This window comes from Colletotrichum gloeosporioides (genome assembly GCF_011800055.1).
Source record: "Colletotrichum gloeosporioides strain Lc1 chromosome Unknown consensus_63, whole genome shotgun sequence".
NCBI classification, from domain to species: Eukaryota; Fungi; Ascomycota; class Sordariomycetes; order Glomerellales; family Glomerellaceae; genus Colletotrichum; species Colletotrichum gloeosporioides.
The window spans coordinates 656188-669118 of NW_025544708.1; the positions used below are offsets into that span (position 1 = coordinate 656188).

The window sequence follows — 12931 nt, forward strand, 5'->3', positions numbered from 1 at the left end:
TGGAAATCACTGAAACATTGTTCTTATTGTCTGATGTGCTGAAAAGCGAGATAAGAAGTCTTTAGGAGATAAATCTGGAGAAACTTCGCGTCGTTGGCGCTGATCGTAAGGTCTTGTGTCGTGTTAAATGCCCTTCCTCACGACTCAAACCTATTCCGAAACCTCTGAAGGCTATGGAACCGGCGCTATCCGTGAACAAGCTCACGTTAGAAAGTCTAGCAGTGCAAGTCAGGCTTTTGAAAAATCACTCAACAGAGAACGAGACACTCATTGAACCGGTCTCTGCTCGTAACACCATGTGTCACCTTTCGTTCTCCTCGGTTGCTTATTCGTATACCATAACTTGGGTATTGACCGCTGCAATTGTACCCCTGAGTGCGATTTGAATCCGGGGGCTTTCTATAAACGGTGGTCGCTTATGTCCTGGCTTGGCTTACAGCCTCCCGGGATTTCAATTAAAGAGATCTTGCTGGTTTCGGCGAGTCTTTTATTGCTCACAGTCCGAGATACCTCAGCTAAGGATGGCGATGATGAGGTGTCCGAAGTCTCTTGATTTCTTGAACACTTACGATACCTCCATAACATGCACAATAATGCTTGAAATTGTACAAATTAACAAAAGAATGTATATAGTTGGTTATTCAAATGCTCGTAGAGCTGTAAAGGAGTGATAGATGATTCATAAATGCAGACCCTAGTCCCCCGTCCTCGGACTTTCATCCTGAGCCCGGCCATCACTCAATCAACCGGTCTGGCTCAACTACGAGTGCCCTCTTTAGCACTCGACTCTGAAAGACCAGCATCCCTCCAGCGAGTGGCACTGGTGGGAGCTGAACGCCCTCTTCACGCCCCCGTCGCAGTTTCCGCCCGGGTAGCATCGAACTGATCGGAACAAGTTAGCCGTGACTCCGCCGCGAAGACCCAACGAGATAGAGTAGCTTACTCTTGCAAGCGGTGTTATGCTCGAGAACCCTCATGCCGTGGTCGGTGCTGTACAGCGGGTTGCAGTTGCCGCGGCTGTACTCGCGCGTCGGGCCGCCGCCGTCGGAGCAGTTGGTCTTGCCGCTCTTCTTGACCTTGAAGTCGGCGGCTGCGGCGGTGGAGCCCAGGACGGCGCAGGCCGTGAGGACGGTGGTGAAGATGTTGGAGATGAGCATTTTGACAAGGGGGTTATTGGGGTGAAAACTTTGGTTTTTGGGGAACTGATTCGTTGATGGCAATGGTGAAGATGCGGATGTAGGCTGGTTGAAAAGTAAAGAAGGTCCTGAGAGGACGACAGACATATTTATATTCGACTGATATGTTGGTTCCTGGTACGTGTTCTGGACCATCCACTAGGATAGAGTCACAATTCACATCATCAAAAGGCGACAAGTATGGGCTGATAGCGCTGGTTCCCTACCTATGCTACGAGGGCCAACTTGGGAACTCTCTCGATTGGGCGATTGGATGTTGTCATTCGAGCAAAAGTTGTGACCCAGCCGCTTAGCTAGGTACTGCTTGAACAGTTGCAAAAGTGATTGACCACATAAGCGCCAAGATGGCTCCGATTGGCCGTACAGAGGAGCCAAGGAAAATCCCACTTGGCAAGCGTAAAACGAATGACTTCACCCGGGTATCAATCCATTCTAGTTTCTTGTCGGGCGTATTGTGTCTCGCGATGTTCCACAGAAGTGAGCAATGATGAAACAGCATCCGTCTAAGTGGTCAAGGTGTCTTCACAATGTTGTTAGTCGTGAAAAAGATCAGTAGGGGCTTAGATGGGTGTTTAGCGACGAAGGTTGGTCTAGACAGGTTGTATCCTAGGCCTTGTAAAACCAAATCACGAAACATCATCATTTTAGGTTGTCTGTGACCTTCGGACTCAAATGAAAGCAGAGAGATACGGTTAGCCTACTGATAGGCTCCTTGCTATCTTGGTGCGGAATTCGCGTACCCCCCGGCTATCATTGGCATCACGGTTCATTACAGCAGTCGTTCATTCTTGTTTCACAGGAAGGATTATACAGTGTACGTTGATTGTTTCCATGTCACGGTGCTGATGTGAGACGGCAAGTACCCACAACTATCCATCATTTTTATGAAAGAATGCCGAACGATTCCGAAAAAAGCCAGCTTTCAGCTGATAACCGCTCCACTCTTGAAGTCATGCTCGCATTTCACCATTCGAGGACTAGAGCTGACCTCGAAGTCACAGCAGAGACAGAATAAAACTCCCTTGCAAGTCTATTGCAGGCACGGAGAGAAAACCTGTGGAGAAGTTGTACAGCTTCTGCACGGAGATTGGCTGTTCCTACAGGGGATCTTCCCATGAGAAGTCTGGGCTAGAAACAGCCAAGAGACTAAGCTGACATCCTCGCGTTCGCCCGTCCGGCGGCTCCCGCCCGGCCCGCTGCGCCACCCAGCGAAGCTCGACAACATATATTTGCCAAATTAGGAATGATCTTGCGGGTAACGACTGCAAGGGGACTTGGAAAATGGATCAATGCACTCGACAGCGCACTCATTACCTTCGTGATGTCAAGCAATGTGATCGTAATTGCGAGCTGATGTTGGCGGTCTTGTCTTGGCTGCGCGCGTTAAGTAAGCGCTACGCCGCGCTGGGGAAGCACGCGGTATGTATATGTCTCTAAACGTTGGGTCTTTTCGGAAATGACCAAGCTGATTCGATACTTCAACTGGATATAACCGTATGGCCAGAGCTTTTCGTAGTCTGGGGCAGTATGTCTACTGTTTTTGTGTCACTTTAGCTGCGGAAGGATTTAGTCCCCAATCTCTTGGCCGGCGTTTTCTTATATTGCAATATCTTCCGTCGGTGTTATGTTTAATATCCCGTTCTGTCTCATAGACAGCATGCTAATCCTCATACTAGCGAGAAGTCTGCGCGCATTGTGAATCCTTCTACCATGTTCCAGCAAAGATTATGTTACAGATCATCATCATCGTCCACAGTCTTCTTAGTATTCTCTGGTTTTGGCCGCCCATATTAAGTTACTTCGTCATCAGACTCGCAGAGGAACTCAAGCTTTCACCGCCAAATCCGCCGAAACTATGGCATAGAATCTTGTGCTATTCGGTCATCGACCAAAAACAATGAGGCGCGGCTAATTGTTGTCTCGCGCAAGTAATGGTACGTTAAACCAACACATTCAGTCAGCCTCCGCACCCTCCGCACCGCACTTCTTCTCACAGTAATACGTCATCTCGTCGCCGCCAATATGAACCGCTGCCGAGTGGCATCCCAGCTGCGTCTGTTGGAGCCAAAATGAGTCAGTACCAAGTTCGGGGACGGAAAAGAATCAACAAAATGCGCGCACCTCGTCATAGACACAGTCGGGGCAGGTGTCCCACCAGTTGCTGCCGGTGTTGCGATTCTTGTACATTGTGCAGGCGCACTGAGTCGCGGTGGTATCGACCTCGTAGTCCTTGGACCAGCTGTAGCTGGGGCTGAACGGGGTTCCGCCAATGGGGGCCTCTTTTCTGTCCCGGACGCAGAATGCCCACTCGTGCATATCGCCGAATACTCTGTCATTGAGCAAATGAGCTTTGCTGTTTTGTAGCTCATGTTGAAGAGACTAAAGAATTTCACGTACCTGGTAGCAAGGGACAGCAGTAAAAGAGCTGCTGTGGGAAAATGCATCTTGATTCTTCAACTCGGAGGGGGTTTTCTGTGAAGAGCTTGAGAGTAGTAAACTCAAGAACCCAAGTGGAAGGAAGTATCACATCAACATATGAGGCTGTAGACGAACTGCTGTACTCGGCCTGAATTAAACAAGACAGGCAATTTTATATCGGGTGCTTGTGAGACCCGAAGTCCGGGTGGGATTTCATGACCATGTCGTTCAACGCCGCACTCCGCTGACCGATGAAAAGCCCGGTATCCCACTCAAGGCATGCGAAAACCACGTGCCCGAAGATCATCAACTGCTTCTGTCATCGGAGGCCGCACACGGCGATTATTACTGAGTGTGCCCACAAAAGATTGGAGAGGCTGAAGACCGACGAAGCCGCAAAACATCCATCACGACTCAACACCCTCCCCGATGTGCTTCGAGTTGATTGTGCGTTTCCTGCTAATAGGTCCCACGCAACAAGGCTCTGTTGGTGTCATCAGAATGCACGTGGGAGGCTCAACCGACTGGAGTGGTTGCACGAGGCCCACATCTCGCGCATCCTGTCCAGAAAGGGAGCATCGCGAACCCGCCCAAAAGGGATGATCCTAATCCGAGCTTCCCAATATTGCTGAATCGTTTCTTCGATGAAACCTGCTTTGTTAAGCTTATCACGCACGCTTGCATCCCGCCATCCCGCCGGAAGACTTTTTACCGTTATCAAAATGGCCTGTGTCATCTAGAAATACGCTCTGCACGTGGAATCGTGATGATCACGACAACTGAGTCAGGCCGTGTGATCACCATGGCTTCATGCCGCACAACCGTGGTGTTTGCGGAACCAGAGGATCGAAATATCCAGTTTTGTTTGTCGGGTCTCTGGGTATTTTGACTCGTGAGGTGCGTTGAGATGGTCCCACTGGCGGTGTTGTGCAAAATCCGGCCACCTTTTGGGCTTCAATAAGGATTCAAGGCGGAGGGCGATACGAGATGGACGGAGGTGAAGGATGTTCAGACAGATGTATAAAGAGCGCCAAGTTTTAGCTGACTTTAAAGTTGTTTCCTGCTCAGCATCAACTTCGATCTTCATCATCCGAAGACCACTCTCTTTTGGCTGCACTCACTTACACGGTCTCCGCCAAGATGCGCTCGTCAACCTTCACCAGTCTCTTCCTCATCTCGGCTGCCAGCGCGGCGCCCTTCTTCAACGAGCGCAGCCTCAACAGCACGAAATGGCACCCTGGCCGTGTTCTCCAGCCCCATGAGGTCATCCTCTACGGCGAGGATCGCAGTAAGTGCCTTGTTTCCTCAACCACATCCAGCTTCGTCTGTGATCCTAACACCCTCCAGTGGAAATCGTTCACCGCGACACCTACGACCACATGCTGAAGACCATGGGCGTCCTCCCCCGCGCTCCGCCCCTTGACGATGCCGACTTCCACAACCTCCCCATCAACAACACCCTCCTGCCCCCCGCCAACATCACCCACCCCAAGCTGGACGCGCGCGGCACCTCCTGCGACGCCACCGACTCCATCGTCGCGGACAAGACGTTCGACTTCATCGACTGGGACGTGCAGATGTCCCCCGTCGTCACGGCGGACCTCACCGCCATGGACATCAACGTCATGAAGGGGTACACGGTGACCAACAGCGTGGGCGTCAGCGCCGGGCTCGACGTGACCTGGATCAAGGACAAGCTCAAGAACACGGTGGGTATCAACTACAGCCGCTCGTGGGCGACGCAGACGACGGTCAACATCAAGGGCACCGTCAGCCCCGGGTACAGCGGGTGCATGATCACGCGGCCGTTCAAGACGCGCCGCACGGGACGCGCGTTTACGGGGTGCCCCGGCTCGCTGAAGGAGACGGGGACGTGGCAGGCGGACTCGTACAAGGAGGGCTCGTATGACGGTATTTCGTGGGTGTCTGGCACGATTACGATTTGCCAGAAGAAGGGATCCATTCCGTTGTCTCGTTGCGAGGGAGATGGTAACTTTATCTGAGCTTAGTTGGATCCTGATACCCGATACCCGCAGCTGGCATCTTTAATTGCGCCACATGTTGGCAGTACCTTAACAGTAGCTTTCCACTAATCGCTATTTTTGTATATAACTACGCCCCGTAGATAGTCGGAGCTAGTCTACACTGAATTGCTAGACATGCTCTCCTGGACATGAATTCTTCCCGCGCTGATCCGCGCATCAATTGCTTGAGTTGTGACGTTTGAGTGGCTGGATGGGCTTTGATTAACCTTACCTTTATTATGGAAAGACATGGACAGACGACATGGGTCGTCGATCTTGCAATAAAACGTGAAGACATAATTTCTACCGAAGCGTCGTTTCCATATGTGATAAATGCTGAATGTTGACAATTGTGAACTTTGGCTGTGCAGTCCACATTAGCAGACCAATTCTGGTACTCAACATCGCTGATTGCTTTGCCAATGTGTAGACCAGTATTTCCGGGCTGCAAAATCCGAACGTCAACATTAAGCTGTGATAGGTATATCTCTGCAGCCCTAATGCGAGCATTGGTAGACAAATGAGAACCCCATATACACATGTTTCAATTTTGCGAGGCCATCCCTATGGCATGTACATGGGAAGAACAGATGTGTAGTTGGGATGCGATATAAGCCAAGACCTTGGCGGCGGAGTCATGATCATATCCATCTAGCATCCCGAAATCGGCTATGCGGCTCACGAACTATTCCCATGTGGGATGGGGACATCTCTACCTTGAGAGGTGCGAAAGTTCCGAGCCCTGGAGCACGATCCGGATGAAACCGTGCGGCGGAACGTTCCATGAAGAAATCAACGAATCAAAAGTGACATTTAGCAATACTGCTGAAACTTTCCGGTGCCGTTGAGGCAATTCACAAAATCCGCGATGCCGTGGGAAACCCGCTCTTCCCGCCGGAGACCGCTGGGTCGAGTCGGAAACCACAGGAAACCAAAGGAGGAAAACAGGCCATATCCCAGAGGATCAAAGAGAGAAGAATTCTCCGCATCCCCGCTTACCCCGAGTCAGATCATTTTTTTTCACTGCTTATTCAATCTCGAATAAGATCTCTCACCTTCCCCAATGGCCGAGATGGGAAAGAAACGCGGGAGGGAAAATCTGGTTCGACCATCCGGCCAGGCCTCCGCGACCCAGGGCCGGAGCACGCCGACAGCGCCACGTGATTGGCTGTAGCGGGGGACCCGCCCCGGAGCGCAGGTACCATCTTCAACGGGCGCGCGATCGGGGGGGCTTAGGGGGCCCCTGGTCAGCTGCCTGTTCCGGTCAGGCGCCCGAACACATCCCCCACCACCACTGGAACCACCACCAACCAGTGCATGCACATCTGATTTGCATCCCATCCATGGATCGGGGAGCTGCTCACATGTGCCTGCCGCGCGACTAACGACTAAAGACAAAATGCGCCGCGTCCCGCCTCTTTTTCTCTGAATAGTCTCGAAGGTTCTTGTCTTGCGTCTCTCGTCAACCCGTCTCGTCGTTGGTCACCCCCAGAAACATCCCTCGAATCGCGACTCCAAAACACCAAAACACCAAAACACCAAAACATCAAAACATCAAAACACCAAAACCCAAACATCACCACACCCCGCCACAACCACCAACACAACCCGCGATCCGTCGCTCCCTCACCCACCATGCCCGCCACGCAAGACCTCCCGATGGACCTCCCCATCGTCGACCTCGACGTCTTCCTCACCCAGCCCCGCGACTCCCCCGCCGTCGCCGCCGAGTGCGCAAAGGCCGCCAACGCCCTCATCACCTACGGCGCCCTCGTCCTGCACGACTCCCGCGTCTCCGAGTCCGACAACACCACCTTCCTCGACCTGCTCGAGGACTACTTCGCCCAGCCCGAGTCTGCCCTTCGCAAAGACGAGCGCCCCGAGCTCTCCTACCAGATCGGCGTCACCCTCGAGAACACCGAGAAGCCAAAGTGCGCCGTCGACGAGCCCTGTCTGCAGGTCATCCAGCGCCTCGCCCCCTCCGAGCGGCCCCTCGACATCGGCGCCCACGAGCCCGACCCCAAGTGCCGCTTCTTCTGGAGCATGGCCGAGAAGCCCCCCTACGAGACGCGCTTCCCGGGCCTCAACGCGCCGAATGTCGTCCCGGACGCCCCGCACATCCGCGACCGCTGGCCCGGGGCGATGAACAAGTGGGGCTCCTCGATGAAGGCCGCCGTCACGGGGCTCGCCGAGATGGCCGCCGTCGGGCTCGGGCTGCCTGCGGACACCTTCAGCGCCGCCGGCAAGTACGGCCCGCACCTGCTGGCGCCGACGGCGTCCGACCTGGTCAAGTACGGCAAGCAGGACACCATCCTCGCGGGCTTCCACACGGACCTGAACTTCCTGACGATCCACGGCCGCTCGCGGTACCCGGGTTTGCACATCTGGGCGCGCAACACGGGCAAGAAGATCGCGGTCAAGATCCCCGAGGGGAATTACTTGCTCGTGCAGGCGGGCAAGCAGATGGAGCACTTCACGGGCGGGCTGATCAAGGCGGGCTACCACGAGGTTGTGGTGAACGAGAAGACGCTGGCGGTGATTGAGCGCAGGAAAAAGGAGTTTCCCGACAGGCCGCTGGTGCGTATTTCGTCGACGTGCTTCTGGCATCTGTCGTCGGACGTGGAGCTGTCGCCGATTCCCCAGCTCGCGGAGCAGGCGAAGCAGGTGAGGGCGGAGCAGTTCAACCTGGGACGGGATGAGGGCGAGGAGGTGAGGTACGAGCAGATGAAGGTCGGAGAGCAAGTACAACAGTAAGTCGATCCGTCCAGACACCCGCAAAGACCAGCAAACTAACCATATCGACAGAGAACTGAAGCACATTGCCCTGATGGCATCGAGTTGATAGACTTAGAATTAATACGCTATACCCAAATACTAATATCATGAACCCATCACATCCCATCATTAAGCCTTGTAGAACGCCTCGCCCTCCGCAACGTCCACCCCGTCCCTCGCAACCCTCTCCACCGCCGCCTTCGGATCCTCGCTTCCATCAAGATGGTCAACCCAGCTCGTCTTGAAGTCCTCCTGCTCCGCAATCAGCGCCGCCACCTCCGCCACGCTCTCCCTGCTCGACGTGCCCCTCGACCCCTTGGTCCTTCCAAACTCGACCTTGCCCGCGGGCTCCTCCGTCAGCGTGCCGGGCCGCAAGCTAATGCCCGCGAAGTCACCGCGCTTCTTTGATTCTTCCCAGAGGACCTCGTCGGCGGCGACCTTGGCCTGGAAGTAGTTGGCCAGCTTCTGGTTGACCGCCTGCGCGCCCGCCCACTCGTCGTCGGACCACCACGTCGGCTTCGTCTTGCGCGAGGCGAGGTACGAGACGAGGATGAACTTTTTGATGGAGGGGGTGGCCACGGAGGCTTTGACAAAGTGGATTGCGGCGTCGCGGTCGACGGCGAATGTGCGCTCTGCACCTCCTCGTCCACCGGCACCTACAAATAACGTCAATATGTTGTTCATGACTCGTGAGAACGGGGGCAGATCCACGTACCGGCACTCCAGATGACGGTGTCGGGCTTGACCTCGTCCAAGATGGCCTGCGCCTGGCCCTCGCTCTTGACGTCCTCGATACTGCGCACCAGCACGTTGAGTTTGCCGGTCTGGCCGGCGCCGAGCTTCTCGATGGCCGGGACCTGCTCCTGCGCGCGGATGACGCTCGTCACGGTCCACGACTTTTTGAGGAGGATCGGGGTGAGGAACTGGGAGACCTTGCCGTGGCCGCCGAGGATGAGGACGTGTCTGCTCATGGTTGCTGATTTGTGATTGATGTTGTTGGATGATTAAGAGAAATTCAATTGGGTGTACAATGAGGCAGTTTAATGTTTGTTGGAGGTCTTGTTAAGCTTCCGATCTTTGATTTAAACGGCGCGGAGGCCCGAGTTCATATAAGTACCAAGACTACCAGCACGTCAATCATGCCACGGCTTTGAAATCAACCTGTACGGCCATGTTTCTCCTCCCCCGCTCCATCCAAGACAAACGAAAACCGGCCCTGCCGGGGGTTGGTCAACGGCAGCGGGGCATCCGCGCACCGAATGGCAGTTCTCCTCCTTGGGGCGGGCAGGCCGAGTGTGGAGAGTCTTCTGTTCTGGGCAAAAGATTGTGCCATGCGCGGGGCTAATTCCGTGAGCGGAACACGCGGGGCTCGTGTGTTCCGCGGTGTCTTCTGTAGAGTGCAAAGAACAAGAAATGTTGGTCACGTCACCGCCGCGTCAGTGACGTAAATCCCGCGAAGTTTATTCGAAATTACTCCACACTTTTATTCAGTTGTTCGTCGGCGATAAGGAGCTGATCAATTGAGTTTTCGGCGATGGGACATATTATTTGGCTTCTTTACTCAGCAGCCCCTACATTTGTCATTCTTCCAACGTCGGAGCAACTGTATCTCTTCACGTTGCATGAGATCGCCGTAAGGCGCCGTAAGGCGTGATTAAGACTACGATTCAACCATCCAGCAGGTCAAACTCCCCAGGGAACCCCAGCGCAGTGTAATCAAAACTGTCCGCATCAAGGGGCACGTTCGCCTGGAAAAAGTGCGGCGTGATGGGCTGGAATATGTCGCCCGTGATACTCGTCCGCCACGACGGCGAGTCCTCCTCCGCAAGGTGAGCCGTCGCCTCAGCGAGCACATCAATCTCGCTCAGCGACTTCTGCTGCTGCTGCGCATCATCCGGCGGCGGACGCGGGAACTCCTCCTGCGCCATCTCCCGTATCATGCGCAGCGTGTTGCGGTGCACCACAATCACCTCAAGCTGCGGCATCGCCGCCATCAGCGCATCCGCCGACTCGCGCCTCATCTTCCGCGGCGCAGCATCCGCTGTCTTTGGCTCAAACAGCGGCACCTCCCTCGCGAGCGTGTCGAACGCGTCCCTCAAGCACTTGGACTGCGGCCATCGTTCCGCCAGGATGGACAGCACGATGCTGCACGCCCGCACCGCCTCCGACGCGTCGGCCAGCTCGTACGCCGCGGTCCGCAGGTGCGGCGGCGTCGCGAAGAAGCAGTACAGCAGCGCGACGCCGCACTTGAACTGCGCGATGAGCCCGAGCCACAGCTCCGTGATGGGCGTCTCGCGCTGGAACCGCCGGAAGATGAGGCACGCCTGCACGCACGACTTGACCGTCCAGTCGCCCGCGGGGCCGGCGGCCGTTGCTTTGGTTGGCTGGTACAGCATCGCCAGACTGTAATTGTAGATCATGTGCAGCCACTCCGAGCTGGTGAAGTTGCGCAGCGGCGAGGACGTGTCGGAGTAGCGGTGGCACAGCGCGCGCCAGCGGTCGAGCTTCTCGAGCACGCGCAGTCGCCAGTGGGAGGCGCGGTCGAAGTGCGTGTCGAAGTCGCGGTGCAGCGTCGTGTTGAGGATCTCGGACTGGATTTGGCGGCAGTAGACGACGTGCAGCGCGGCGGAGACGCCGGTGAGGCGGGCCCGCGGGCCGGTGTCCGGGTCCGCGGGGAAGGACGCGGCGCAGCGCGCGGCGAGGTCGGCGTCGTCGACGTTGGCGTACATCTTGACGGTGATCTGGTAGTCCGGGACCGAGAACGGGAGGTCGAACATGGTGCCGACGGCGCGGTCGAGGGTGTAGGTGGACCAGAAGACGCGGCGGCGCATCTGGGTGTCGATCTTTGCGGCGACGGAGAGCGGTGGCGGCTCGGCGTCGGCGCGGTGGAGCTGGGCCATGACGCAGTAGCGCATTGTCGCCGAGGCGATGGAGATGATGCGCTCCGTGGACGGGGAGTAGATTGCGTGCATGGCGAGGAGGAGGTACGCCTGGATGTGCAGGAGGCGGTCCGGCTGCGCGAAGACGTGGGAGAGGTACTTTGTGACGGCGGTGCGGTAGAAAGCCTGATGGCTGTGATGATGATTCCGGATAGGCTCGCTGGCGGGCGACTTGTCGAGGAGCAGGCCGATGGAGATGATCATGTTCACAAAGTAGGCCGCCCAGACGCCGCTGGGGCGCTTGACGGGATCGCGAAAGTCATCAAGGCGGAGGAATGGGTAGCGGCAGTGAACTTTGTCGTGATAGACGTTGAAGAGGGCTTCCTCCGTCGCCCTGTCTACGCCCCCCTCTGCTCCGTGCTGGCTGACGGGCCGGCGTGTCGTAGCTGCTGCAGAGCCATCTTGGAAGGTGAGTGGTGAGAGGTTGCTGTCCTCATCTGAACGGGCAAAGGTCGCGAGCAGGCCGATTGCCGGCGAGCTTCTGGTGAGAGACGTCTCCCCGCTGCGAGAAGCAAACGAGACCCGACGTCGATGATGATGATTATCCTCGTGCGACAACGACGTCTGCTCAGCTCGAGCGCTGTCTACTGCAAGCCCGTTGCGATCAACAACGTCCTGGAGCCGTGCGTTGCTCTCCTCGAGACGCGATATGCGCTCCTCCAACGAGGCGATGTCACCCAGCCAGGCCAGGGGCGTGTGTGTCGAGGATAGATGGTCCGAACTGCTGGGGCGTCACACACGACTAACAATCAGATCGACGGTTGATCTCCACGGTTTTCATTGGTTCCCTCCTTCTTTACTCAAGGCAAAATGAAACTTTTGCGTCGTCTGGGGTAAGGTAGATGGGGTAAGAGAGAAACGGAACATGAACATTGAACGTACGGACGGGGATGGTAATGGAAGGACGGCACCGCCTCGCTGCACTGCTCGCCTGACCTGGCGCAGTTGGCACACGGCCTCTGATCGTCACATTTTTGCTACGTGATCATCGTCGAGTTAGTTCGTCGGTACCATGGTACTGCGGTGTTTCAGAAGAAGACGAGGGCGGTTCGGAGCCGACGATCACTCCCCAAGAAACCGGTTGATTGACTGCACTCACCTTTCGACGACGGCAGCGGGAGCAAGCCTGCGTCTTTGCCCGCTTGGCCGGCGGCTGATCGGGGTGTTCGCTGGCGGCGGTGGTGGTTGGGTCGTACGGCAACCCGCTGCCCGGTGTCGCCATCGCACCTCATTCACTCACTGGCTGTGAACGCTCTCTGGTTTGTCCGGCGTTTGGCAGCCCACTTGGTTCCGTTTTGCGTCCAGGGGGTGCGGTGGTTGTGTGTGGCGATTCGTACCATACACCGCAAGGGACCAGCTACATCGTCATTCTCTTCTCATTCAGTGGTAGCGAGTCGCGTATCGGTGAACCGTGAGCTGTGTTCTTCTGGATGAGGGGAAAGGAGAAAGGGGACTGATTGCGATGCGACTGCCGAGATGTGTCGATGCGACTGATAAGATACTCGGCGTTCCGCAGCGTCAGGTACGGGTGATAACAGCCGGACCCCTGCATGATGTGGATCCCCCGCTCCGTTGAAGA

At 55.9% G+C, this 12931-nt stretch overlaps 6 protein-coding genes across 6 annotated transcripts; 2 read left to right on the forward strand and 4 right to left on the reverse strand.

Annotated features, from left to right (window-relative positions):
* Positions 1-775: 775 nt before the first annotated feature.
* GCG54_00003343 (uncharacterized protein) lies at positions 776-1157 on the reverse strand (the record flags this gene model as incomplete). Its single annotated transcript, XM_045403416.1, has 2 exons — positions 776-882; positions 944-1157. The coding sequence occupies 2 exons, from the start codon at positions 1155-1157 to the stop codon at positions 776-778; spliced, it is 321 nt and encodes a 106-aa protein (XP_045261697.1).
* Positions 1158-3149: 1992 nt separating this feature from the next.
* Positions 3150-3640, reverse strand: GCG54_00003344 (uncharacterized protein; the record flags this gene model as incomplete). Its single annotated transcript, XM_045403417.1, has 3 exons — positions 3150-3251; positions 3318-3525; positions 3594-3640. The coding sequence occupies 3 exons, from the start codon at positions 3638-3640 to the stop codon at positions 3150-3152; spliced, it is 357 nt and encodes a 118-aa protein (XP_045261698.1).
* Positions 3641-4754: 1114 nt separating this feature from the next.
* Positions 4755-5617, forward strand: GCG54_00003345 (uncharacterized protein; the record flags this gene model as incomplete). The annotated part of the gene is made up of 2 exons (XM_045403418.1): positions 4755-4902; positions 4962-5617. The coding sequence occupies 2 exons, from the start codon at positions 4755-4757 to the stop codon at positions 5615-5617; spliced, it is 804 nt and encodes a 267-aa protein (XP_045261699.1).
* Positions 5618-7273: 1656 nt separating this feature from the next.
* Positions 7274-8480, forward strand: GCG54_00003346 (uncharacterized protein; the record flags this gene model as incomplete). Its single annotated transcript, XM_045403419.1, has 2 exons — positions 7274-8388; positions 8444-8480. The coding sequence occupies 2 exons, from the start codon at positions 7274-7276 to the stop codon at positions 8478-8480; spliced, it is 1152 nt and encodes a 383-aa protein (XP_045261700.1).
* A 62-nt stretch (positions 8481-8542) lies between these two features.
* Positions 8543-9384, reverse strand: GCG54_00003347 (UPF0659 protein; the record flags this gene model as incomplete). Its single annotated transcript, XM_045403420.1, has 2 exons — positions 8543-9069; positions 9129-9384. 2 exons carry the CDS (start codon positions 9382-9384, stop codon positions 8543-8545), a joined length of 783 nt encoding a protein of 260 aa, XP_045261701.1.
* A 696-nt stretch (positions 9385-10080) lies between these two features.
* On the reverse strand, positions 10081-12574 carry GCG54_00003348 (Pyrimidine pathway regulatory protein 1; the record flags this gene model as incomplete). The annotated part of the gene is made up of 3 exons (XM_045403421.1): positions 10081-12073; positions 12235-12329; positions 12431-12574. 3 exons carry the CDS (start codon positions 12572-12574, stop codon positions 10081-10083), a joined length of 2232 nt encoding a protein of 743 aa, XP_045261702.1.
* Positions 12575-12931: the final 357 nt, after the last annotated feature.